This window comes from Myxocyprinus asiaticus, chromosome 30, assembly GCF_019703515.2.
Source record: "Myxocyprinus asiaticus isolate MX2 ecotype Aquarium Trade chromosome 30, UBuf_Myxa_2, whole genome shotgun sequence".
In the NCBI taxonomy this organism is placed as follows: Eukaryota; Metazoa; Chordata; class Actinopteri; order Cypriniformes; family Catostomidae; genus Myxocyprinus; species Myxocyprinus asiaticus.
The window spans coordinates 5,193,364-5,221,161 of record NC_059373.1 but is presented as its reverse complement, the minus strand read 5'-3'; the positions used below and the strand labels follow the sequence as shown (position 1 = coordinate 5,221,161).

The following is a 27,798-nucleotide window of genomic DNA, read 5'->3' as shown; positions in this document are numbered from 1 at the left end:
CATTGCCTTTGTGAAAATGTTCCTGAAAGTGTGTGTGAGACAGATTTTAGAAATAAAATTATACAGACTGGATGAATTCCAGTCTGAAATTTTTGAGTGGGTGTGTATGTACTCTATTTGTGGAATAAGTATGTGACAAATTCAGCAATATGAAAACTATGAAAAATGTTAATTTTCTAGAAAAGATTTGTGTTTTGGGGATTTTACTGAATGTGAAATAACGAAGACTCAAATACATTCATCCCTAAAAACACAAGCGTTTTCACGACAACGTTGACCAGATCTCAAGAAAAAAAAAAAAAAGCAATGAGAATAGTCTCTTAATATGCTTTTGCTGTACTAGTACCAATGCACCGAAATGAAAATTCAAGACAAACTGGTGCCATAAACCAAAAATGGCATTCAAAGGCATTTTCAGCTAAAAATCTTTGGTGGCTGAAATTTTGGTGCATCCATTCTTTAAAGATCAATGTCTTTGATGTTCAAACCTTTTGTAAATACTGACCAGCCAGTTTATGACACATCATGAACATCAAAGCAGTTTGCAGTTGCAGTTTGCAAAAGCAGTTGTTCCATTATACATTTACTTGAAATGTGCTAATCGCGTGAACAGAAATCCGTAAAATGGAGGCTTGAATAATGGTGTTACATTGTGTTCCAACATATCCAACATTTAAATGAATTAACCCTTATGCAAGGGTATGAAAGGGGTTTGTCCCTTACAAGAGGGCATGATGATGATAACGTATTCCACAAATTCTCCAGTTGAATTTCCCACTTGAAATCACTAAGCATTTGCAACCAGTACCACAAAAAGTTTATCCATACCTTTTCTCCTTTGACTCCATTTGGGCCTGGAGCACCAATTAATCCCCTAAGACCCTGTTAATAGTGAAAATGATCTTCTGCGTCAAGCATGAAGCAGAAAGCACAAAAATATTCCACATCCATTGTACATGCTGAGCAAAGCCGTGCACGACAAATTATATACATTACAGAACTCTGTAAATACTCACATCTTTTCCTGGAACACCAGGTTTCCCTGGAAACCCATCTAAACCTGGATCACCCTATACAACATTTGAAAGTAAGACATAATTGAATGTAAAATTACTGTAATTAAAATATACAGATGTATTATTTGTTTATATGATGTATTCTGCTTCAGATTTTGCAGCGCTAACCATTTTTATAAAGAGCCATCTAAATAGAAGACTTTAATTGTCCATCATTCCTGCAACTTTGTGCCATCAGTACAGTATGCCAATTGTAAAGCATTTTGTTCTTATAAACTACAGCTTGTGTCACAAAAGATGTTTTAAAGCATCTCTGAACCATGCATGTTAATCTGTACAGGTGCTTTATTTCTTAAAAACCCAGAATGTTTTTGCTGGAAAATGACTGACGGGATGGAAAATGACTCAAACATGATGACTCTAGAATTTCTTGATAACATGTGCAATATATGTAGTCTGCAGCTCCTGCTGATTCAGCTCATGAATTCAGGGAATAACAGATGGTAAATTAATTTTGTATGGAGTATTTATTTTGAATTCAATGCCATTTAAGTTAAAATGAAAAGCCATAAGCAGCAAAACTGTATAATCTGATATTTCCTTTTGTAATGAGCCATGTATTGCATCCAAAAATATATTCATTTTTGGCAGGGTATTGGATTTCCAGCATTTTTTGTGTTTTAAATAAGGACATTTTAGCCTCAACTAAGCCAGTGAGTTCTAGGACTGTCTGCACAATGAAAATATTAGGTTTGAGTATGTTTGCACTGTTTGTCTGTCTCTGTCTACATCTGTAATCACCGTACCTACTACTTGGAAATGCCTTAGCTCCTTTTAATTCACCAATCTACCCTTCAGAACACATTAGCAACTTAATCTATTAGCACCTTAGCAACCATGTAGCAAGGCACATATAACAGGCTTATATAAACTTCAAATCTTTCTTCAAACTGCCCAAGAATTCAAACTACACAAGTATGTAAAACCTTCTGAATTCAAACTAACCATTAACTGTTTTAAACTTTCAGACAATACTTTGTCAAGCCAACATTATAAATATTGACTGATTTTCCTTTTCTAGTTTCAGTTTCCTCTCTATGATTTAAGTATTTGAATGAGGATTCTAGAAAGCAGATTTTGTCTAAAGTTTTCACTGTGTGTGGAGGTGGACTATCGGACAGACAGCAGACTGTGGTATGGTGGCAGCATTGTTTCGTGAGAAACTGTTTTAAGGCCAGTCTGACTACTGTGTGACACCCACACATGTACCTGACAGGAAATATGGAGTCTGCATCAACACTGTGACATCAGTTTGAGTTATTAGCCTCCCTCAGTACACACATACACTCCCTCTATAGAAATATTCCCTATGTAGTGTCTAACTATGACAGGTATATACAGTACTTCGTGACAATGACCAGTTTGGGCTTGGTCCAAGTTATTCCAGAGTTAGTCTTGTGCTCTTTAAATCATGCTTGTGTCACTGGACTCAACTAAGAGGTCAAGGTTTGATTGGTTAGCCTGCTCTAGTTAGCTTCAGCAGGTAAATAACTGTAGCCATCTGTAAATACACCACCTGGTCCAAAAAACATCAACATTTCTCCATTGACGGGCAATCAAAAGTAGCCATGTATTCTGACTAAATTATCTTTTTTGCAAGCAACATTTAAATGTAAATATTTCAGTATATAATGGTCTCTATCAGTTTAATTTCATTTCACTGCTCGGGGTAGTTGCTAATGAAGGGCATGGGACTAAGGTTGTTAACGATTAATCAACTGTCAATTATTTGCCATTAAAAAAGTGAACAAGAATAAGAATTGAACAGACAAAAGAAATGGAGTAAATCTAAAGCACCTACCATGCTAATTCAATGAGGAACACACCTGGGAGGCATTAGAACCCAGGAACAGCCATTATATCAAGATATTCACATATCACATTTGGGCCCATTTGAATTGGGAGCATCTACTCTAAGTAACCATTAATGTTTGTCATATTCTGTTTATGTTTCATGAAGTTAGAAGCGAAAACGTGATGTATTTCAGTGTTACAGTGGTTTGATTGCCAGGTGGTAATTCTCCCTCACCTGATCTCCGGGTGATCCTTTATCTCCTTTTACTCCTGCGCCACCCTGAAGAAAAACAAACTTAATATGTTGCAAACTTTGTAGAGAAACACATTTGATACACTGTGAACAGTCCTGCAGATACATGTAACCCAATATTGTGGAAATAGTGATTTCAGTTTGTTTCTAATTAAGTGATTATACTGTAAGTAAACAGTGTAAAGTTTTTTGCAATGCACAGGTCAAACTTACAGACGCCCCTTGTGGACCCGGTGCTCCGGGAGTACCAGCATCACCTTGGATACCCTGTTTGAAAATGGGTTAAAAAAATTCAGACCATGTTAAAAAAAAAAAAAAAAAAAGATTTGAGAAGAATGTAGAGGAAATTATGTCTTACCTTCGGTCCAAAAGGTCCAGGTAACCCAGCTTCACCTGAGAGTCCTCGCTCACCCTATTCATTAACACAAACATGATATTCTGGATCAATTTAATGTACAACGTAATATACCACAAACTACATGCAAACAAAATCACATGTCCCAGTACTCACTCTCTCTCCTTTATCTCCTTGTTTCCCAGCCAGACCAGGCAAACCATCTGATCCCTAAATAATGCCCAAGAGTAAAATAAACAGGAACCAGATAATATTACAACAGGGAACATCTCAGTGTCATTTATAAACACATCACTGTCTCTTTTCAGGAATGCATTTATTAGAAAAGAATAAGAATACCTATATAAAGTGTATGGGAATAAATAAGTAATCACTAGTGTTTTAAAGAATCAAAATGAACCAATTTAATGTCCTAATAAATGTCCCTGGTCTTATTGTGCACAATTCATCAGTGCAAGTTATTCCTAAGAATCATTTATATATTTATATTTATATATTTATACAATATTTATTATATTTAAATTTTTGTTGCATCTTACTCTCTTGCCCTTATCTCCTCTAGCTCCAGGTTCACAGTGCTCACCACTGTCCCCCTGTGGAGAGAGATGGAACTTCATCATGGCTGTGCATAATGATGTCACATGACATCTGGATATGCCTCCATGAGGCCACGGAACTCTTCAGTCTCTAGCATGTGCTATATGCTCATGTAAGTTGTAAGAAATGATCATGAATCCTGCTGCTAAATAGCAACATACAATGTACAATGTTACCATGTTCAAAAGAACTTAAACAGTCTAAAGTACGGTGGCCATGAAGTGAAAAACAAAACAACAAATCTAAAAACACAATGGCAAATCCAAAGACAAAATAACAATTCAGAAACACAACAACAAATAATAAAACACAACGGCATAAGTGCAAATCAGAAAACACAACAGCGGATCTGGAAACAAAACAACAAGTTAGAAAACACAACAGCAAATCAGAAAACACAACGGCAATTAAGGAAACACAACGGCTATTCAGAAACACAACGGCAAGACAGAAAACACAACAGCAATTCAGTTGAAACGGAAAGGGCAGGAACCATAGCTTCTAACCGGTTGCTGTGAATGAGATCTGGTCCTTTCTTCAGGATTGGTTCACGGATTATATCAAAATCCATGACAAAAGGTCACTAACTGAAAAACGCAATAATTTGAAGTGTTTTCCCTCTCGAGAAAACAGTAACAGGAAACTTTAACACAGAGAGTAAAAACAGTAAGCAGGAAAAGTTAGTTTTAGGTACGAAGTTCATCTATGGTGTCATGTACATCTAGTGTGTGAGGGACCGTCTTAAAGTACACAAACTGCGCTAAAAGTTTGGTGGTGTCCAAGCGTTCATTCAACTTGTGTGTTGTAACTTGAAAAACACTGCTGTTTAAAATAAAAATAAAAAATAAAAATTATAAAGGTTCCAGCTGATGCCTAAGAGTAGCCTTCTACAACCTATACAATATGAAAATAATATATTGGTAACATTTTTGCAATTTTTTTTTCTAAAATAATTTAACACTGTACTCATAATTGGACATGCTTGCTTCAAATGTAGAAAGTGAGCCATCACGCCGCCAGTCTACTGCAACCTTTAGAATGTGAAAATGCTTTTATAATAACAGTGTTTGTTATGTTAGAATATGCAAGTCAATTGAAAAAACGCTTGGAAACCGGCATTCTAGCGCAGTTTGTGGAATTTTTAGACGGGCTCTTACACACAGTAGAAGAACACCATACCTAAAACTATTACTAACTAACATCTAACATCGTACCTAAACTAACATCGTACCTAAAACTACTCCTGCTCGCTTGCTCTCTGTGTTATAAAGTGTCCCATTACTGTTTTACAGAGTGACAAACCACTCACAATTTTCAGTAACTGAACATTTGGAATGAATTTTGAAAATAATTGCAGAAGTGGGCAGAGAACCAGTCCTGAGGAAAGGAGGTATTCTCCACACAGCCAATCAGGTGAGAAGCAATGGTACCTACCCTGTCTGTTTTGACTGAATTGTTGTTGTGTTTTCTGTCTTCATAATAATTGTATTTATTTATCACACATTAGCACATATACAGTGAAATTCTTTTTTTCCCCACATATCCCAGCTAAGCTGGGGCCAGAGTGCAAGGTCAACCATGATGTGGCACCCCTGGAGCAGATAGGGTCAAGGGCCCAGCAGTGGCATTTTGGCAGTGCTGGGGCTTGAACCCCCAACCTTCTGATCTGTAACACAGAGCCTTTAACTGCTAAGCCAACACTGTTTGGTTTTGCACTTCACAGCCACCGTAATACAGGGCCATTCACACCAAATGCACTTTTTGCAACAGATGTCTATGATTGCTGAACCGTTGTTTTTTTTTTAGCATCTCGTGCAGGAGTCCCACGGTCCTAGATGCAGCATCAAGTTTGAAAGAACTTCAACTCTTAAAAACATCTTGAGACACCTGCGTTTTGTTCTATTAGTTGCGCTGTGTCTAACTTGGTCTGGACTCCCCCTTAGGGTGCTTACACACAGGGTTGGGGAGTAACGGAATACATATAACGGGATTACGTATTTAAAATACAAAATATAAGTAACTGTATTCCACTACAGTTATTTATTATTATTCCATTAGAGTAATCTAACAGAATACATTACAAATTACATTTTACAGCATGTATTCTGTAATCTGTAGTGGAATACATTTCAAAAGTAACCCTCCCAACCCTGCTTACACACTAGAGAAAGCTCCGACGAAGCATATGAAAGATACCAATGCATACGTCAGAATTGCAGCCATAGCTGCAATGTTTGCAACTTTTGGTTGCAGTGATGAATCATCTACCCTTACAGAAATAAAAAATTCATGGCAAATTTGCCACAAACTTACCGCAAATTTGCCATTGATTATTTTCACATACAAATGAGCTTTGCGGCAAAATTGTCCATTGTTGCCAAAGGTTTGCTGCAGGTTCACCACTAATGGTGAAGAGCTGCAAATTTCGGGCAAACATTTGCCATGAATCACAAGCTCATTTGCATGTGAAAATAATGAGTGGCAAATTTTCAGCAAATTTGTGTCAAGTATGTGTTTGCCAGAACTCTATATTTTTGTGAGGCACCCACGCAAACCCTTGCACTTTCCAACTCTGTCCTTCTTTTAAGGAAAATAACTGATTCTTGTTCTCCTATGTAGCATAAACTCTAGTGTGTAGGCACCTTAAACCAACTTCTGAAAGACACGACCAACATACCACTTGACTAAAAACTGAAAATCTCTTATTCCTTGAAATGTTATTCATGAGACATAAGACAATACAATAGTGTTCCTTGATAGCAAACAAAAATAACCCTATGAAGAAAACCTTCTGAGATCAAGGAAAAAAAAAAGTTAACAGTGGTGAAGCAATCACAGATCTAGTTCTCCAGGTGAAAATAATTAAATATATACTATAATGCTAAATGGTGCTAAGAACTGGAATATCTTTCCAGTTATGTCTTGACTTTCATATCACATTAACTCCAGGGAATCTCCTGGAATTCTGAGTGTTGAACGGTAAAAGTGAGAGGCTTTTATGACCTAATAATACAGTAGCAACTTTACACTCCACAGCTGACTGCCAGCTTGCCTGTACTTACTCACAAAGTTCTTTTCACTTTGATGAAGTCGACCAATAACTGACAGACATCATCAAGAGAGAGTGACATAACTACACAACCACTTTAATCTGAGGGGGGGGGGGGGGAATTACATGAAATTGTAGTCTTTTCTCATTGTCATATATCTGGAGAAAACCATGAGCAAAGATAAAAATAAAAAAAACAATAATACAATCCAATATGCTTTTTTCCGTAAGATGATGTTCAATTAGAATTTAGAGATTCTTAATTTTCGTAGAAGCACTATAGTTTTGTAGATACATGCTCTTCCAAAACTTAGCTGCCTCGCTGTCTACTGCCTACATTGACAGTTACCTTCTAAGGCAGCATCCTAAACAAAATTAAACCTCAAACGTTACTGATTTGGACTGCTTGTCTTGGGCAGCAACTCCATTAAGGGGCTACCATATGACCACTCAATGCCAGCATCAAGCTAAGCTTTGACCTGCACCAGAGACTAATTAGCCCGAGATGGAGCACTTGTATTAAAATGAATGGGAGAAATTGGAACACCCAATATGGCAAATGTAGAAAGGGAAGTCCCACCTTACAGATAAGAGAGCCAATACACACATAACCTGTCAATCAATGCCAGAATGTGCATGCACATTTGTTGGGCCAGCCTGAAAAATAGCATTTCTAGCATGATCTGAGGTAAAGAAGCAAAATTTATGATACAGTTGTTGACAGACTTTACTGCTGATTTGAAATACGGTCTTTGATCGCAATCTTGACCACCATTTTGGAGATTTCAGTCTATTACCATTCAAGAAAATAGGAGCTGTACTTTCATGCTGCTTGTATCCACAGAAAATAGCTGCCCACTGAGTGGACTGACTTGCCTTGAAATTGACTTTGCATCCACATTAAAAGCATTGCAGAGAATGTCTTGTATTGATTTTAGTATTGACCCATGTATTGATGTGCCATCTGAATTGTCCCTTAGTTATTGACTGACACTTCGAAAGGTCAGCGGGAAGCATCAGGGTCAAAGTTGCCACGTTACAATGCATGACGGAAGCACATCGCAATGCCAGGGGCAATACTGCTGCTGATTCTTCACTCCACAGAGCTCAATGCATATGTCAGCTCAGACATGAGTCATGTGGAAACCTCTTTAATGGTCACTCATGCAATTCACATTAATAGAGCACATTACGTGAGGTGCACAAGTGATCAACTCTCACACTTGATTCTAGTCAAGTCTGATGTTAACATGTAGCTAGCGTAACGAGAGCCAGCTGACACCGGAGACACTGGTTCAAGTCCTGTACGGAGCAGGTAGAATAGGAGTGTCACAATGGTGCCATGACCCAGATGGGAATTAGGTTTAGGGGGTGAGTGTAACAGGAGCCAGCTGATAGATAGCTATGCAATGTGTAGAAACCTCACTCTCCTGACCTCAAGAGGTGCACTAGCGACTGACACTAGAGGTAGTAGCCTTTAGCCTCCTTGTTAGCACACCCACCTCCCACACCAGAGATGCCAGTTCAAGTCCCATACGGAGCAAGTAGAACAGGAGAGTCACACTATGCTAATGACATGATACTCTAATAAGTAAAAAAAATAAGATATTTGATAGAATAGTACATTAGACAGAGCAATTTTTAAATCAATATTTGAAGTATGTTTACTAGTAGGTTGCATTTTTTTTTTTTTTTTCAGTAATGTTCTGGTCCAGAATTCACTGATTCAATGCATGGATGGGTGCCTTTTCCATGAAGACTACATGTTATGCTCCCTTAGAATTCAGCTAAAATGCAGTAATGAGGAGAAAGGGGAAATCGATCGGGACACATTACAGTCCAGGCTCGAACCTGCATCACCCACATCAGCACCTAGCCTCATCATGTCAAAACATATGAATGAACTGCTGCACCACAGCTCCATTAAGATAACTAACAATCATTTCAATTTGAAAAGATTGACAAAATGACAACAGGTGGGGTTTCAAGAGAGACAGAGAAGACGGAGAAACATACAGAGGCAGAGAAAAACCTCAAACACAGACATGCGTTTGCAGCATCATGCAGTTTAACCATCCAACTCCTCTGTGTTTAACTAACTAACATATTAATACATAGATACATGTGAGTACATGGAAACAACACACATATATATACACACACACACACATATACATATATATATATTCTAGCTTGCCCGTATGAAATTCCACTGACCTGTACTTCATGCAACATTTTTCAAGCTGTGGACATCTACTGACATCTGAATTTGGCGGTGTAGTGTGTGTGCCCAATGGAAATCAAAAAATTTGACTCCTTTCAAGACATTTACACAGACAAATATGATTGTCTAATAAAAAATAAAAAAATAAATTACAAGTGTGACATAGATATTTACTGTGTGAATAATGCAATGCACAGAAGATACTGTAACCGACATTTATGATGGCAGGTTGGCAGCACAGGTCAATGTTTAAATAAAAAACTGACTGTGACTGTTCTGTTGCCAACACCACAGTCATCAAATGCTCCCTTAAGCATCTCTGACTGATAGAGGTTAATAATGATATTATGCTGAGATGATTATGCCCTGGAGACTGTATCTTTGTCTGCATAGAAGCAGAGGGAGTCAGTTTTAAGCGGTATGATTGGGTGTGCTACGCTTCTTGCATTGCATATGCACGGAGGTTGGCGAAACCATAATTCTGCTGTTCAAAATATGTAAATCACTGATTCTTGAGATAAGGGACAAACATGTCCAGCATAAAAAAGTCCTCTTTATGTTAAAAACAAAGAAATTCATAATAATATAAATACTGAAAAAGTTAAATCTAAAGGAAACGTGTATACTCAGGGCAATCATTACTTATATTTTTAAATAATTTAATTAGCATTTTTTTAAATGCATGCTCTATACTTGGAAGCATATGCAACTTAACCTGTCCTCAGCAAGTCACAATGTTAAACTGCCAAACAAAGTGTTTAAAAATGCAACAAATTCATAAATATAAAAGGAAAAGTAGTGATCTGTAAGATTTGTACTTATAGAAGTAAAAACTGCCGTTCAAAGTTGTCATCACTTTGTGTCAACACAGTCAAATTTTTTTTATAATCCTGAATAAATCAGACAATGTCATGGTCAGCCATAACTCTGAGGACCCCTTTCCCACTTCCTGCTCATGGTGGATGCAACAGTAGGACACATGGTCTGGTAATTGTTATATTTTTTCATGTTTTCAACAAACAATGTTGAGGTCTCTGCGGTCACAGCTTCAATATGTCAACTCACTGTAATAATTTCTGTTAAGACTTGTGGAATAATTTTGGCATTTTAGTTCAGGTTATAGAGGCAGCTTCAACTGAGAGAAAAAAACTAAATGGCCCCAGAGTACAACACATGGATAAGATGGAAAAATATTCAATTTTGTCAACTTCGTCCGAATTTCCAGAATAGTGTGAAAATTTTTTTTTTTATATATATATAGAAATTAAAGCGTAAGCCTAGTTCTTGCAGGAAGATCTCGGGATTCATTCATCAGACACAATACAATTACATCCAAGACATCCAATCACAATACAGCATCTGCTTTATAAGCCTACTAGCTGCCTCTCATTTTTTCATTCTTTCGCATGTTTTCAACCCCCATCCCACCCCATCTCCACCAGTTTAGGTCCCGTCCTGGCGGGGGTAAGCTCCGCTCCCCTGCTGTCATCGCCTCTGGCAGGATCTGACAGTTCAAGCAGCATTGGCACGCTGAACCGAAGGACAGGGCATACGCCAAATTATATACAAATCTTTTTGTTCATATTATTCCAATAATCTCGAGTCTTTCTGATAGAATGTACTGTATTTGATCACTTAACTCCTTTACTGAACACCATTATTAGATATTTAAAAACTTTCACTCTTGTTGGATGGATCAAATTAAAATAGCATCCTTTTTAGTATGTCTGACAGGGTTGACACAAATTAGTAAATTATGATGTGAATGTCAATTTTCAGAAATGTTTATATTATATATATATATATATGTGTGTATATATATATATATATATATATATATATATATATATATATATATATATATATAAAACTGTTCCCCTGCATGGTTCGTTAGCTGAGACATTTTTCCAAATATATCCATTTCAAATTAATTTAGTATTGTCAGGATAAGTAGCAGGAAGGAGGAAATCGCAGGAATGAGTGAACACAAAAACTTTGTTAAATAAAAGGAAACAAAATCTCTCACTGGGAAGAGAAAACAGACTAATAAAAACAAGAATAAAATAACTAAGATGACTGACCAAAAACAGGCACAGGTTAAATACAGGAACTCACAGACCAACCGACAGACTTGACTAATACAACAAACTTTACTAACATCACAAAACAATTGTGTTTCGACAAACACAAGAGGGAAGAAGGCACAATATATAGGGGAAGACACATGAGGGACAGGTGCAGACAATCAACATGACAAGGACTAAACAAGGAGGCGTGGCAAGAGGAAACAAGTGGGCTGGGACACAAGAGTGCATGGCAGACAAAAAACACAGAGCCATGTGCTCAAACACAAAACAGAGACCAACACATTAACAGATAACAGGAAGGAGAGTGCTATCAGACCGAGAGACCTCGTGAGACCAGGCAGGTCAGAAGACCACACTGGAACTGGAGGAAGACCAGAGGAAAGGAATGGGCCATGTCAAGGGACAGATGACAGACCAGGGAGGAGCCTGAGTGAGTGGAACCCACTGGGGACTGAACAGACTGGTAGCTGGTGTCTGACCAGTTCTGGTTATTGGGCTGAGCAACAGACTGGTGACTAGTGTCTGACGGTGCTGGCTACTGGGCTGAGCAAAAAGCTGGTCACTGGTGTCTGATAGGTGCTGGCCACTGGGTTGAGCAACAGAATGGTAGCTGGTGTCTGATGGGTGCCGGCCACTGGACTGAGCAAAAGGCTGGTCGATAGCCGCCAGGGACTGGACAGGATTGTCGACGGTCACCAGGGACTGGACAGACTTGTCGAAAGCCACAGGGAAATGGACAGACTTGCCAACAGACACGGGGAACTGGACGGGCTCGCCGAAAGCCTCAGGGAACTGGACGGGCTCGCCGAAAGCCTCAGGGAACTGGACGGGCTCGCCGAAAGCCTCAGGGAACTGGACGGGCTCGCCGAAAGCCTCAGGGAACTGGACGGGCTCAATGACAATGGGGAACTGAAAAGGCTCGTCGATCACAACAGGAAACAGGATAGGCTCATCGAAGCCACAAGGAACTGGACAGGCTCGTCGACAGCCTCAGGGAACTAGACAGATTCGATGACCACAGGGAACTGGACAGGCTTTGCAGCAACTGCCATGATTGGGTGCGCTGACAGTGACTGGGAAATGGCCTCCATGGCCAAGAATGCTAACAATGGCAGAGGAACAGCCTCCGTGGCCGGGAGCACTGGCAGCAACTGGGAAACACAAGGTCTAATGGGTTCTGTCAGCCCTGCCCAGAAAATGTTACACAGTTAGGACTGATCATAACCCAGACCTGAGGACAAGATAGAAAAGTTCTGTTGAATACTCCCTTACCAGCTTGTTCTCCTGACAAAGCCCAAAGAGCTTTCCGGCTTTGGCTGCTCTTTGGTATACCGGAATCGTTATGTCAGGATGAGTGAAGACAAAAACTTTATTTAACAATGGAAACAAAGATGAACATAAAACTCTCAGGGGGGAGAGAAAACAGACTAATAAAAACAAGAACAAAATAACCTCGATGACTGACCAAAAACAGGGACAGTATAAACGCAGACCAACTGACAAACTTGACTAATACAACAAACTTTACCAACATCACAAAACAATTCGACAAACACAAGAGGGAAGAAGGCACAATATATAGGTGAAGACAATCAACATGACAAGGACTAAACGAGGAGGTGTGGCAAGACGAAACAATTGGGCTGGGTCAGAAGAGTGCATGGCAGACAAAAAACACAACAGAGCCATGTGCTCAAACACAAAACAGAGAGCAACACATTAACAGATAACAGGAAGGAGAGGGCTGTCAGACCAAGGTCGTGACAAGTATAAAAAATAAAAAATACAATTTAAAGCCTGTTTTGTCCCCTATCTCAGGAATCAGTGAAATTTTATTTGTAATGTTTGTAATCTTAGACTTTGGGTTCATAGAAATGTTTTCTGGCGATTAGTTTTTTCAAGCGATGATTGATTTACAATTATTAACACAAGCTGTAATACAGTGAAGATGAATGCATATTTTATAAACTGTACCCCCCAGCCCAAACCTCAAACCCCAAACCTAAACCTAACCATCATTGGAGTAAAAATTTTATGTTAGAGGGAAAAATGCAACCCCTGAATCACGCTCATCACTGATTATGTGGACGCAAGTACTTCCTGGTTTCAACGTGGGATCCAAACACGGGTCTCCCATGCTGTTGGTGCAACGTGCTTCCAGTTGAGCCAGGAGGGAATGTAAACATGCAGCTGATGCAAAAATGTCAGATGGGAGATTGCTTGTCAGTGAGTCGGCATTATGTGGCTGGTCATAGGGTACCGTAACTCTCGGAAACAACATGCCGACTTCCTGTGTGATCATGTAGGTGAAACTTCTTGAACCTCCTCAGAGAAAATGAGTCCAATCCGAATTGGACTCTAGATACATATTGGTGATAATGAAATGCATGCAAAGAGTTCAATACAAAATCATACAGCAACACACATTTAAACTAACAAACATATACACAAAACATACACTGTGTTTTATCTAGCTTGAGGAGTTTGGCTGGTAAATCCATGATCTTACCTTCTCCCCTCTATCACCTTTGATAGAGACAGCCTGACCCTGCAAATAATCAATCAACATGGATCAATTATTCTCCAGGCCCAGAGTGAGCAGGAATAGAAGCAGAGCAGATCAATCATATGAAATTCATATTTTTGAGAAATCAACTTTTTTATGAAAACTGTTCTGAACAAGCAGAAAATATTTCCCAAATACACCAGTCCTGTGTTACGGAATGTAAGTTCGTCTACACAGTTGAAACATCTAAACAAAGTTTTAAAATGCATTATAAGTGATAGTGTAAGTGTCGTACACGTTCTCCTTTCTGACCCTTAAGTCCTGGTGGTCCTTCAGCCCCCTTTAGACCAGGATGTAGATGTACAGTTTATGTAAAGAACCACTGAGGAACCCATTGGAAAAGCATCCAGAGATGTGCAAACACCATCCCAAGGCATATTATATTCGTATAGTATCTTGTGATACTGAAACGCAATTTGACCTTTTCAGCCTTGAGCCCCCCAACACCCGGTGGGCCTGTCTCACCCTGTAAGAAGGGAAAGATTAAAAGAGATAGCGAAAGAGAGAGAGATATAAGGGGATACATTATGAAATAAAGAAATAGAGGTCAGAAATAAGAGAGTGAAAGAATGAATGCATTACAAATTGGAACTGAATGCATTTCAAATGAGAGGTAAATTAAAAAAATTGACATCCAGCCTTATTTCTTTAAGGTAATGTACCAGGTTCAATGCTATTGTAGTTTGAAAAGTACAAAATCCATATAGACAAAATACATTGTTGATTACAACAGAAAATAATTTATTTAGCAATGAAGTTACAATGGAAATGGGGCAAGACATTCCGAAGGGTTTTAAACCAGAAATGTATTGCTTATATTTTTGTTAAAGCACTGTAAGTGTATTCATGTGTGTTATTTGAGCTGGAAAGTTTTCTAAATCAGTATAAACCTTATTATGTTGGAACTACTTTTCCAGGCGGATGAACTTTTTGGTTATGCATATGTATTTTAAGTACAGTTTGCATTCAGTTGGTTATTGGACATAACACACACACACTAATTTATAACACTAGTCTCTGACACATGTAATATCTACGTTTTGTGGCTATACTGTATAATGTTTATTGTGGCGCAATGTCGTGCCCCTTATGCTTCCATTGTAAGTGTATTACTGTAAACACAATTTGTTCATTTTTACAAACGGAGAGAAGAGTCAAATATATTTTCTGTGGTAATCAATAAAATGCCACAGATGCTCTTGATAGAATCCAGAATATTCCTACCGTATAATATTAATTTTAAACTTAAACAGCACATGACTTAAAAAAAACAACATTTGTTAGATTTTTCTACCTCACGTACTATAAATAACTTTGGTAACCGTAAAACACCATAAGGCTGATATTCAATTTTTTTGCATGTAGAGAAAACAGGCAGTGTGATATATGAGCCTGTGACCTTTGACCTTTAGGGTCTTACCCTTTCCCCTACAGGGCAGGAGCAGTTCACTGCAGCTGGTCTCTTCTGCTCAGCACTTGTTGGTTTTGGGGTGGGCAACGGGAGTTGGGGGGGGGGGAGGGCCTCAGTCACCAGAGATTGTTCACACTGAGCGAGAAGAGTGAACGTGGGAATAGAAAGAGAATTGAATGTGTTTATGAAAGGGAGAGAGAGGAAAAGGACGGCTGAATGGCTCCAGACGCATCATGAATGAAGAATTCAGATGCAGCTCAAAAATTCGTCCAGACACTGGATACTCCAGACAACTTCTCAAATGTGTAACAAAATGTCAAAACAAGCACATTTGTGAGAGTCACCACCAGGGTTATTATCATAAATGAAAACGAAGATGAAAACTAAAAGTAGAAAAAATAATAATAATATAAAGAAATACTATTGGAAATATTTCAAATAAACTTAAATATATATCATGGCTCAAAATAAAATAAAACAAATCCTTTTTTATTTCAATTTTTGATATACAATATTTTATCGAAAACTAAATGTAGAAAAAAAAAACTGAAATTAAAATAAATAAATTAAAATCATGATTTTTAATTTTATAATTTTTTTTTTTATATACACAATATATTCTAATATTTAAGTCCTTTAAAACTGCCTTCATTAAACATGAAAATGCCACTAAACAGCGATAACACCAGACAGCCTGCACTCAAAAATTATTCAGAATAAATGAGTGTTAAGTGAACTCTTATAAAAACAAAACTAAACTGAAATGACGAATTAAGGAAAAAACGTATTAAACATTCAAACTGAATGAAAAATGTAAATACTCTTTGAAATCTTATGTTTTAGCCTTGCTATCCACAACTTTTCAGGTGATACATTTACATAATCCTCTTTTAAATAAAAAGAGGCAAGAAGAAAGTGTGTGTGTGTGTGTGTGTGTGTGTGTGTACTTACAGGGCCACCAGGAATATCACAGCACGTCTCCTGCTCTGCCTGTTTACCATCACAGTAGATCACCATCCTCTGGAGGTCAAACTATAGAGGGAAGACACTGTGTTAGCAGAGACTGATGACTCAACTTCATAAACACAACTAGCACATAAATGAGACAATACATTTGTGTTGTGGTCATTATTTTTGCAATTCTGTTTGGTGATGCTAATGGTACACAAATTACACACTAGACCTTTCAGCTTGCATAGAATAAGCTAAACTGAACAAGAATTTTCATTTAAACATTTCAAGTGTAAATATGGGTGGCGTCATTTTCAACACATCTTACATCGATGGGAACGCTGTCGTAGAGTCTCTTGCCAATGACAGTCTTTCCCTGGATGTCGATGTCTTCTCTGTCCTCTATTGGCAGTGACGCAATGTGTTTACAGTCCAGAAACAGGGACACAGACTTGGAGTCCACCCTCATACCGATCTTATGCCAGTTACGGTCAAACAGGTTGTCCACCTCTGGGTTTTTAAAGACCGCCCGGACAGCGTCCTTCATCAGGCCAACGGCATTGTACTCCACTGCTTTATTCTCCCCGTCCAGACGGATCGAAACCTGGAGAATAATTGGAGAATATAGGGGTGTTTGTTCAACTACAGTATGACACTTTAGAAAACAAACTCTTTTAAAACACACTTGTCGCACTCTAGCTTGTTTATTTAATTGTTTACAGTGGACATTTATAAATCACTGAATAATACTGTTATTTTTGTCTTTTTTTGTCTTTTTCTGAAAGTCCAAGACATATAACAAAAAGACAAGTTATTTTTTCATTTACTTTTGTTTTCATTTACTCATCCTGATATCGACCCAAACCCATATGACTTTCTTTCTAATGCAGAACACAAAAAGAGACATTTTGATGAATATCCCAACTTAAATTTCAGTTTTTTTCTCACCAAAACCTATCATATGTCTTCAGAAAACTTGGAATATTATGCACAAGGTGCATTTTTGAGGTGCTTTTTTAAGCTTTACAGTGAGTCACTTTCCACTGCCATCGTATTGAAGAGACAGACCAATATATTCAATACAATTAACCATTTTATGTTCCGCATAAGAAAGAACTACATTTGGGTTTGTAACGACATGATGGTGAGTACGAATTTTCACTTTTTTTAAGGGACTATTCCTTTATTTAAATTCAGTTTTTATAAAAATAAACACATGGGCCATAAGAGCCAAAAGTTGATAAAACATCCATAACTGACATTATTCATACATTTAGATTGTTCAATTAATAAAAATAATTTTAAAATTATGGTACAGTAACTTGAAATGGAAATCTGTTGTTTATTGGCTGTTGTTTGTGCATCATACAGGGCCCTTCAGTACACACCTGTGGGATGCCATGTTTGTCATAGACCTGCCACAGGTACCAGTCTTCTTTACGAGAGGTCTTTCTGAACTTAAATGTAGTCACAAATGCATATTCATCAGGTAGACCTTGAGGCAACACATCTCTAAAACACAGGAGTAGAGAGAGAAAGAAAAAAAAAATCATTAAGCTTGATATTAGCAATACATACTGTAGTTGTGAATTTTACACATATCATTGTGAATGGTTTAAATGTCAGTTACTCTGTTTGTTGGACGATGGGCATGGTACCGAGCCGAACATAGGGGGTCTGACCCAGCTCACCGAGAAAATCTCTCACATTGAAGTATTCCATTAAATCAAAACCTGAGACCAACAGGAGGGAAACATGTTTAAACCAAAATTATTGATGTGGAATGAAACAATATGAAGAAAACCAAGTAGACTAGTAATAGTCGTATTACAAGTTAGGGGCTTCCTAACAAAGAAGATTTCAAATTGGGGTCCAGAGACACCCTGGGGGTGATAGGGGATCCGCAGAAAATGTTTGTGAAAATTTAAAGATTTAAAAAATGTGTAACAGTGAAATAATAATAATAATAATAATAATAATAATAATTATTATTATTATTATTATTATTATTTATTTATTTATTGATTGATTGATTGATTGATTGATTGATTGATTGATTCAGTGCTCATTTCTCATTCCTTGCAATGAAAATATTATCTTTCTATGGATTTTTTTATCGCCACTGTTGTTTTTAGCTTGCTCACTGGTTAAATGACAATATTTCCTGTAAAGCTTCTTTGGAACAATAAAAAAATAAATAGAATCAAAAATAAAATAGTAATATATAAAAACAAAATAAATATAAAAAGATTCACTAAAGTTTTCTAATTTTCTAATATTGGGAAGAAAACAAACTAATATATATATATATTTAACTCTTTTCCACATAACATTTTAATAATCTGTTTTGGCTTCAACACAATAAATAATATTTATATATATGTATATATAATATCTGGGGGTCCTTGGAAATTAAAAGTTTGAAAACCCCTGTCTTAACAAATGGGGTTTGTTGCAATTGGGCAAAGGCCCCTGATTTTTGTTGACTGTCTTTCCATCTATATCCACCAGGTGGAGTCCATGAAACAGGAAAACATTGGACAAAATAACCAGGATCTCTATTGGGTGAATTTACAAAACACAAACTTAGAGAATTAGCTTTTATACTCAGACATAAATACAGGTAAAATATAATCTTACTGCAATAATAATAATAATAATAATAATAATAATAATAATAATAAAAGCTTTAAAAAAAAAAAAAGCATAGAAAATTCCAACGTCTCATTGATAGATTAATATTAAGTAGGTTTTATGGGAGCTTCTACTTTGTACAAGACAAGGCACGTTCATTGATATAGCACAGTTTTACACAGTGGTGATCCAAAGTTCTATATTTCTATACAGATATAATAGAAAAAAAAAAAAAAAAAAATATATATATATATATATATATATATATATATATATATATATATATATATATAAAAGAGAGAGAGAGAGAGAGAGAAAAAAAAAATTGGACATAAAATCTAATTTCAATCAAAAGTTAATTTGAAATGGCCCAAAATGAATCAATGAAAAATTAATAATAATAATAATAATAATAATAAATAACTGTATAAAATAAATAAAAGTAAATGGTAATGCACAGAAGAGCTATAAATCACCCTGAAGGGGTTTACTTTGCAATAATGAATGGCTAACTGTACATTATCCTGCTCATTACATGGCTAAGAGACTGCAAAGCGATAAAAGACACATAAAACTACAGTTAAGTAGGACATCATTTGCCTGGGAAAACGGTCAATTATACAATTAAGCAGCCATAATACAAAAAAATATTTGATAGCAGAATGCTACAACTGATGAATCAGAATCAAGTATCCCAGAAAGACGTTTTATATGAAAAGGTATAAATAAAAGGACATAAATTAACATTTTTAAATACTATCCAAACCACAGTCAAGAATCTGTGAAAAAAAATTGTGCTTCTAGGATCAAATATGACATCATTGTTTTGTTTTTGTTTTTAAAAAAAAAGTAAAGTAGAGCTCTGCTTTGTTTGTGGATATCAGCCCCACTAATTAATGCTTTAGATCCATAGCCAACAGTCATTAAGCTGCATTTGCTGTAGACTTTCATGTGCAATTATGTCATTGGGGCTCCGGTATGTGTGTGTATGTGTGCAAATCCACTGCATAAGCTGAGGTTGGCAGTCTTGGCTATCCACCCTATTATAATGGCCAAACTAGGGCACTTCTATAACCAATATATAGTCTGTCGCCATGGCGATGCTAGCGGGGCCCTGGGCGTTGCCTGGGGAAGGAAGTCAAGGGTCGAAATGGCGACACGCTAATGCTGGTTAAGTGAAACTTTCAAAAGAAGCCTCAAGTATATAATCAGTTTTAAGGCATAGTTCACCCGAAAATTACAATTCTGTCATCTTTTACTCACCCTCACAACTATCCAAACCCATATGGCTTTCTTTCTTCTATGGAACATCAAAGGAGAAGTTTAGCTGAATGTCCGAACATACAATGAAAGTGAATGGAGACTAGGGGCTGTCTAGTTTCAAAATGAGCAAAAAAAGCACCATATTAAGCATCATAAACGTAGTCTATTTGACTCGAGCACTATATTCCAAGTCTTCCAAAGGCATATGATAGCTTCATTTGTGGAATAGACTGAAATTTAAGTCATTATTCACTGAAAATCTTGCTTTACAGCCATGGTCACCATTCACTTTCATTGTATGGAAAAGAGCAGCTTGAACGTTCTGCTAAACATCTTGTGTTTCACAGATGACAGAAAGTCATACAGGTTTCGAAAGTAAATTTTAACAGAATTTTTTAGCTTTCTGTAAAAAAACATAGAAGGTTGGGGTGTAAATGAGTGTAAATGTTTTTTTAGGGCAGGTATGCTTGGGTCAGCAAATATATGTTCTTATAAACAGTCTGGAGAGAAAGATTATGTGAACTAAAATATGTTTGGAGTTGTTTAACTTGGTGGTAAATTGAGAATGTGCCAGACTTCTTGTCTAGCCGAGACTGTGTGCGCATGTGTACTTGTGTCTATAGAAATAGTAGGGTAACAGGTGGCTCAAGATACAAAAATTAGATACTGTGTTAACAGCAAAGTACAAAAAAAAAAATAAATATAAAAAAAAAAAAGATTGTTGTATTTTCATAGTAGACCCAAAAATGAAAACTCAGTCATCGTTCACAGATTATAAATTGTAATGACCTAATTCAACATAAATTTGTAGTTTTTGAACGTCTGAAAGTTTTTATATTAGATATAGAGCTGTTCAGTCGTGTGATGTCAATTTAGGCACACCCAGAAGACTAATTTGCCATGGGTTCCCTCTGGAATTTCCTGTGGGTTTTTATAATGGAGTTTTTCAATTTATGAGTAAAATAAGGTCTGTGGCAAACATTACCTAAAGATACACTACACTAAGTGAAAATAACAACAAAAAGCATCTTCTTTGCACTAAATGCTAGATGCTAGATGCTAGTTGCACCCCTAAATAAATACTAACATACAGTATAGGGGCATCACAGAGGCGACCCACAGACACCCTACAGCCACCCCTACCCCTAAACCTAAGCCTAACCTTACCTTAACTTACAAAAAACGAACCATGGTTTTACTACAGTAACAATAGTATCACCATGGTATTTTGTAGTAAAATCATAGCAACCACAAAATTAAACATAGTTACTATATCAACACCATATTACTGTAGTAAAACCATGATTAATTGCATTAAAAATATGGCTTCCGCCCAAAAACTTGTTCACTACATGACTACTGGAATGCAACCAGCCACGCTGTATGGCAGGTGCTATTTACAACTCTTTACAAAAAAAAAAAAAAAACAGAGAAAAATTATGAGGAAACCTGTGGCTCGAAAATGCTAATTCTCTTCTGGGTTTTTGGACTACAACCTGTTCAGCTCTAGGTTAGTGAACGTTGTATATTTAGTTTTAATCTGTTGGTTTATTTATTCAAGCTGTTTGTCTGATTTCACACTTTGTTCAGCTCTTCCTTAGCTGTTCACTTTTCATAAGTTAATTTCCACGATTCTGTCCCCATGCGTGAGGCACAACTCTCTCCCGTTAGCATTTTATTTTCTCCCTTTTCTAAGCCTGGAGGAATCTACCTATAATTTAGGGCCTGGCAAGTGAAAGCGTATAATCATGGTTGAGTCTTATTTTAAACAGAGAGAGAGAGAGACGCTGGGCGGGTTCTGTGGCGCAGTGCAGATGAGCACATTATGGCACATGCCTTCGATTCAAACACATGGGTACTTTTGCACACAACGCAACTACCTTCTGGCAGCCACCAGCCATGGATGTGTCGACACATTAAAACAGCAGAGTCTTTAATAAAGGAGAGCTTCAACTGTTAAAAACGTGATTTAAGACATCTGTGTTCTGTTTTATTTGTTGCACTGTGTTTCACTTTTTTAGCGCAAGAACACATTCGGCCTGAAAAGCCCCGTTGGCCGTTTTTATGATGCGTGTCTCACAAAAATCAACTATGATGCTTCTCGAGAACCAAGTGTTCTGTTACATTCCTTTGAAAATATTACCAGCCCTCTGAAAATGTGCATCTTACTATATACACATGCACAATGCAGTTCACGCTTTGAAAATGTCATATCTGAAGGCCCACCCATAAAAGATTCCACGGTGGGATTTTGATTCATCCCAGTAACTACTGAATCCATTACTTCAGGTTCATTCAGTGACCATAGGAGATTACTGCGTTATGCCAGCGGTGGCAACAAATGAGCATCTTTTGTGTTATGAGTGAGTCATTGAACCATTTCCTTGATTCAGCTGATTGACCGAAACAATGGAAGTGAACGATAATTATTTGTTCACTTAAAAGATTCATTTTAAAGGCCCCAGCATATTTCATATAACAGTTGTGATGTAATTTAGAGCAAAATCTGGCCTAAACAAAGATGTTTTTGAGTTCGTTTCGGTGATTCGTATTAGCTCGCCAGCACAAACTTTCAGGAAAACCTCGTAACGGCTGCTAAACACCTTCTTACCATCACTGGTCCCCCTTGCAAAAATCGGGAGTTCATTGCAAATTTGCTACAAACTTGCCACAAATTCGCCACTGATCATTTTCACATGCAAATGAGTTTGCGACAAACTTGCGGCAAATTGTCCATTGTTGTCAAAGGTTTGCTGCAGGTTCACCACTAATGGTGAAGAGCTGCAAACTTCTGACAAATATTTGCACTAAATCACAAGCTCATTTGCATGTGAAAATAACGAGTGGCAAATTTGCGGCAAATCTGTGGCAAGCTTGCGCGAGTTTGCCAGAACTAACATGAACACACCGGCATGCAGAGTTATTAGCTGGTGCAAACTTTCCTACATCTGTACGATCGTTCGCATAAAGACTTTTTCCAAGAATATGTTGTGCGATATTTTTGAATTATTCTACAAAAGGAATCAAATCTACTCAAATATTCGAAGTACCCATTCACAGTTTGATATGCTGCTTCACTCATGTGTCATCTGCAGCCAAAAACCATTTGCACATCTGCCCAAAGTGAGATATGCCCATCATCATCTTTTGTCTGTATTCTATCCATTAACACTGTTTTAAACACCCAACTTTGCAGTAGTATCAGTGTCATCATAAAATACAATAAAATTTATGTTAGTTATATGTTAGCGCATTAACTTTATGAATGTAAAATGAAAACATGACAAATAACACATTATCTACTGCATTTACCCTAAATGACTTTAAATAATCATCATCATCGAGTGGTTAAAACAGCTTCTTTTACTGATAGAATATGGCATGAAGTCAATGAAAGCACATTTTAATGTCATATTAGTTAAGGTTCTACATGTAGTCTTCAATGTTCTCATATTTAAATGCTCCTCTAAATGCCTCCCACAGGAGTCTGACCGGCGTCTGAATGTTCACAAACATTATGCCGTTGCTTAGCTGTTTCAAACTTCTTTTAGGCTCTGAGCAAAGAAGAACTTTTCCATGAGTACGCTGGGGCCTTAAAACACGATTCATTCACAAACGATACACCACTACCATACCACAGTAAGGCAGGACACGATAGTACACCTCTTTCCTGAATGAACATATGATAGCATTTCTTAAAAATGATTCTTAAATTGAAATATTATATGGAATAGCTAATTGGTATTATTACTTTTTTAATGCCTGCATGATATTGTACAATAGTTGTAGGGTTTGGGTTGAGGTTTTTGGTATGTCCCTCCGTACAGGATATGGCATTCATGTTATTACCTCAGTAAAGTTACAGTATAGCTAACCTTAGGCTACTGTACATCCTGATAAGTATTTCCTGCTGTCAAAAGGTGCTACCCATGTTGAATTGTTAAAGGTAGCTCATACTGAGGATAAATTGTGTTTGTTTCATCACTGCCAGAACTTTTCTGAATCTCATTATTAAGGTATTTTCTATAAGTGGTGTTCAGTGGTTCTTATTGAGTCAGCAAACACTTGTGTGAATTTCATCCTTCCTTTGGCAACACTGATGTTCCAAACATCTTCAGAAAGAGCATGCAGATGTTGGCAGCTTTGGTGAAAAATGTGACATCTCATAAACCTGGAATTTCCCTGAAGATTTAGCTCATGTTGATCTCATAAATATTGCAGATTACAAAAGCAAGACAATATAATTAACACTTACTGTCACAAAGGAGGCAAGATTTAGTCTAGTCAGTGCTAGCCAACAGAACCATAACCAAAGACATTTAAACACAAACGTCAACCCTACACAGCTGACACAAAAAGGAAGACAACAGTGTAATCTTTACATGTAAACAGTAGTGAGAATCAGATGTGTAGAGATTGAATCGCACCTTAAAGTCAACATTAAATCAAAAGTGACCCTATTTACTTTCCTACTAAACATTATTGTTCTTATTGTGCACATTTCATCTGTGCAGGTTTTTTAAAGAAAGAAAATAATGTTTGCCTTCATAATCTTTAATCAAAATGCTCTGAAACAACTTTCTGAATCCTTTTCGGCTGACGTCACCTAGGCTACTGGATAATGTTAACCAATAGCCAAATAACATTTTAGGCAATGTTTTAGCATATTCACATTCAGGTCTGGCTCCATTCTAGTATGGAATGGCCACTTTTCACGATCCAATCAATTCCCGATGGATAAAATCATGTACTGTCCCACATCTTTTTAACTGATTATCCTGTTTCACTTGATGGAAGTAAAATGGGCTGCAAATGTCATTTCATGTTGACTTTAAACTTTGGCGCTACAATCTAAAATTGCTGTTGTATTGCATAAAATATATAAAGCCTAAAACAGCCAATTTAAAGCAAAGCATTTCCCATATCAAACACTTAAGAAATGAAAAACTCTTCAAAACATTGCAATGCAATCCAATAAGAATATAAAAAGAAAGAAATCTCTGTATTTTTCAAAGCATAAATCCAGAGTGTTGTCACATTGACATGCAACATGATCACACGGGATGTCAGCATGTTGTTTCCGAGAGTTCCAGCATCCTAGGATCGACCACATTATGCTGACTCATGGACAAGCCCCATCTCCTGTCAGACATTTTTGCATTAGCTCTAGTGTAACGGGAGCCAGCTGGTAAATGATAGCTGTGCGGTATGTGTAAACCTCACTCACCTGGCCTCAAGAGATGCACTAGCGACTGACACTTGGGGCTGTAGCCTTTAGCCTCCTCGTTAGTGCGCCTGCCTCCCATGCCAGCTGATGCCAGTTCAAATCCCGCTTGGAGCGGGTTGAGCAGGACCGGTTTCACCAGCATGTTTAACTTCCTTTGTGGCACGATCGGAAACACATTGCATCAGCAGCATGGGAGACCCTGGATACCGTGTTGAAACCAGGAAGTTATCGTGTTCGCATAATCAGTTCATAATCAGCACGATTCTGAGGTTGCATTTTTTTCCTCAAATATTACAGTTTTACTCCACTGATTGTTAGGTTTAGGTTAGGGGTTTGGGTTGGGGGGTACAGTTTATAAAATACACATTTATCTTTACCATTTACAGGCTGTGCAGCTGAAAACAAATCACTTGGCCACTGGGGGCAGTGTTTCACATTTCGGCAAGCACAAAATGATTTTAGCTAAAGAAAAGTGACTGTGAGATCAGTCTGTGACATACGAATACATTTCAATTTCCAGGGTTGTGACCTCTCAGGATTTTTCAAGATGCATTTGGGCAGTTCTAAATTGCTTTGACCAAAAATTTATCAGATTTACGATTTAAAAAAATAAATATCTCGACCATTTTGTAGCTCTGCAAATTGTCACCATAAGCCAGTGAATCTGACCTTCTATACTGTGCGCTCCTATAGACCCGGAGAGCTCCAGATTGTATAGTCATTTTCTTGCACAGGTAATATTGACTATATCTCGCTCTTGTTCTGTTTCGTTACTTTAGGTTGATGAATTTGAGTGGGAGACTGGCAGAAGAACTCTGAACCTCCAAAAGACCCAAACACAACATCCTCCAAATCTGTGTAATCACTACAGGACACCATATTTCTTAGGACAGAAGTGGGCAAGAGAGTTCTTTATTCTTTATTTTCCCTTTTTTCTCCCAATTTGGAATGACCAGTTCCCAATGTGCTTTTAAGTCCTTGTGGTCACATAGTGATTTGCCAGGTGGTGGAGGACGAATCCCAGTTGCCTCTGCGTCTGAGACCGTCAACCTGCAAATCTTATCATGTGGCTTGTTGAGCACTTTGCCATGGAGACATAGCGCATGTGGAGGCTTCATGCCATCCACCGCGGCAACCACGCTTAACTCACAATGTGCCTCACCAAGAACGAACCACATTATAGCGACCATGAGGAGTTTACCCCATGTGACTCTACCCTCCCTTGCAACCGGGCCAATTTGGTTGCTTAGGAGACCTGGCTGGAGTCACTCAGCACACCCTGGGATTCGAACTAGCAAGATAGCGAACTCCAGCATCTTTACCACTGAGCTACCCAGGCCCCCCAGAGTTCTTTATTCTCATGTTTTATTTTTTTACATTTTTAATCCAAATGTACTTTAAATATGGAAACTGGCTTGTAGTTTTGTGGTAATAATATAAAACTACATCCACACAAAAATGAAAAATAACTGACGAGTCCATATGTCAGAATCATTAAACTGTGTATTTCTTAAAGTATTTGTTTTAATGCCTACATGATATTGTAGTTGTAGTGTTTGAGATGAGGTTATCTGTATTATTCTTAGAAGGTATGATATTCATGTTTTTACCTCTGGTATTGTAGTACAAATAGGCTACTGTACATCCTGATAAGTATTTCCTGCTGTCAAAATTTGCCACCCATGTTGAATTGTTAAAGGTAGCTCATACTGAGGATAAATTGGGTTTGCTTCAACACTGCCAGATTTGTGGTAGTAATCAAAACAGGAGATACTGCTTTTATGATGAAAGTGTCGAGCTCCAAAAAGTAGTCTATACAACTCGTGCACTGCATTCCAAGTCATCTAAAGTCATATGATAGTATTGCACAAAGAACAGACCAAAATTTGTTGTTATCTTCAGAAGCTTCAGAAGAGTTGGGAATATAGCAAACAAGTCATATGGACTTCTTTTACAGAGCTTTTTAGCCATTGTTGGAGTTCGACTGCATCTGTTCATGTTCACTTTCATTGTAAGGAAAAGAGTAGTGTGAACATTCTTCAGAACACCTCTTTTTTGTTTAAAAAAAATAATGTGGGTTTGATATGACATCAGGGTGAGTAAATGATTACGGAATTCTTATCTTTGGATGAACCAACCCTGAAACTACTTTAACACCAAAGCATTATGAAAAGAACTTATAGAAAAAGGGGACATCACCTGGCACCTCCGTCAGTCCTGCACTGGTGCTGTTTAGCCGAAAACGGCCTGCTTGAACTTTCATGTTGGGACACAGAACATCTGCAGAAAGAAACAATATTATGAGTGAACA

The 27,798-nt window shown here is 37.5% G+C and overlaps 1 protein-coding gene across 1 annotated transcript in view; it reads right to left on the bottom strand.

The window, feature by feature from the left end:
• The window catches only part of LOC127421578 (collagen alpha-1(XXII) chain-like), an 83,037-nt gene that overhangs the window by 33,878 nt on the left and 21,361 nt on the right, over window positions 1–27,798 (bottom strand). Inside the window, 16 exon segments of the mRNA XM_051664711.1 lie at window positions 829–882; window positions 1,017–1,070; window positions 3,106–3,150; window positions 3,337–3,390; window positions 3,482–3,535; window positions 3,635–3,688; window positions 4,018–4,071; window positions 13,945–13,983; window positions 14,237–14,323; window positions 14,423–14,467; window positions 15,422–15,547; window positions 16,364–16,444; window positions 16,692–16,967; window positions 17,752–17,875; window positions 17,994–18,096; window positions 27,687–27,767. Coding sequence (XP_051520671.1) covers window positions 829–882; window positions 1,017–1,070; window positions 3,106–3,150; window positions 3,337–3,390; window positions 3,482–3,535; window positions 3,635–3,688; window positions 4,018–4,071; window positions 13,945–13,983; window positions 14,237–14,323; window positions 14,423–14,467; window positions 15,422–15,547; window positions 16,364–16,444; window positions 16,692–16,967; window positions 17,752–17,875; window positions 17,994–18,096; window positions 27,687–27,767 — 1,331 coding nt within the window.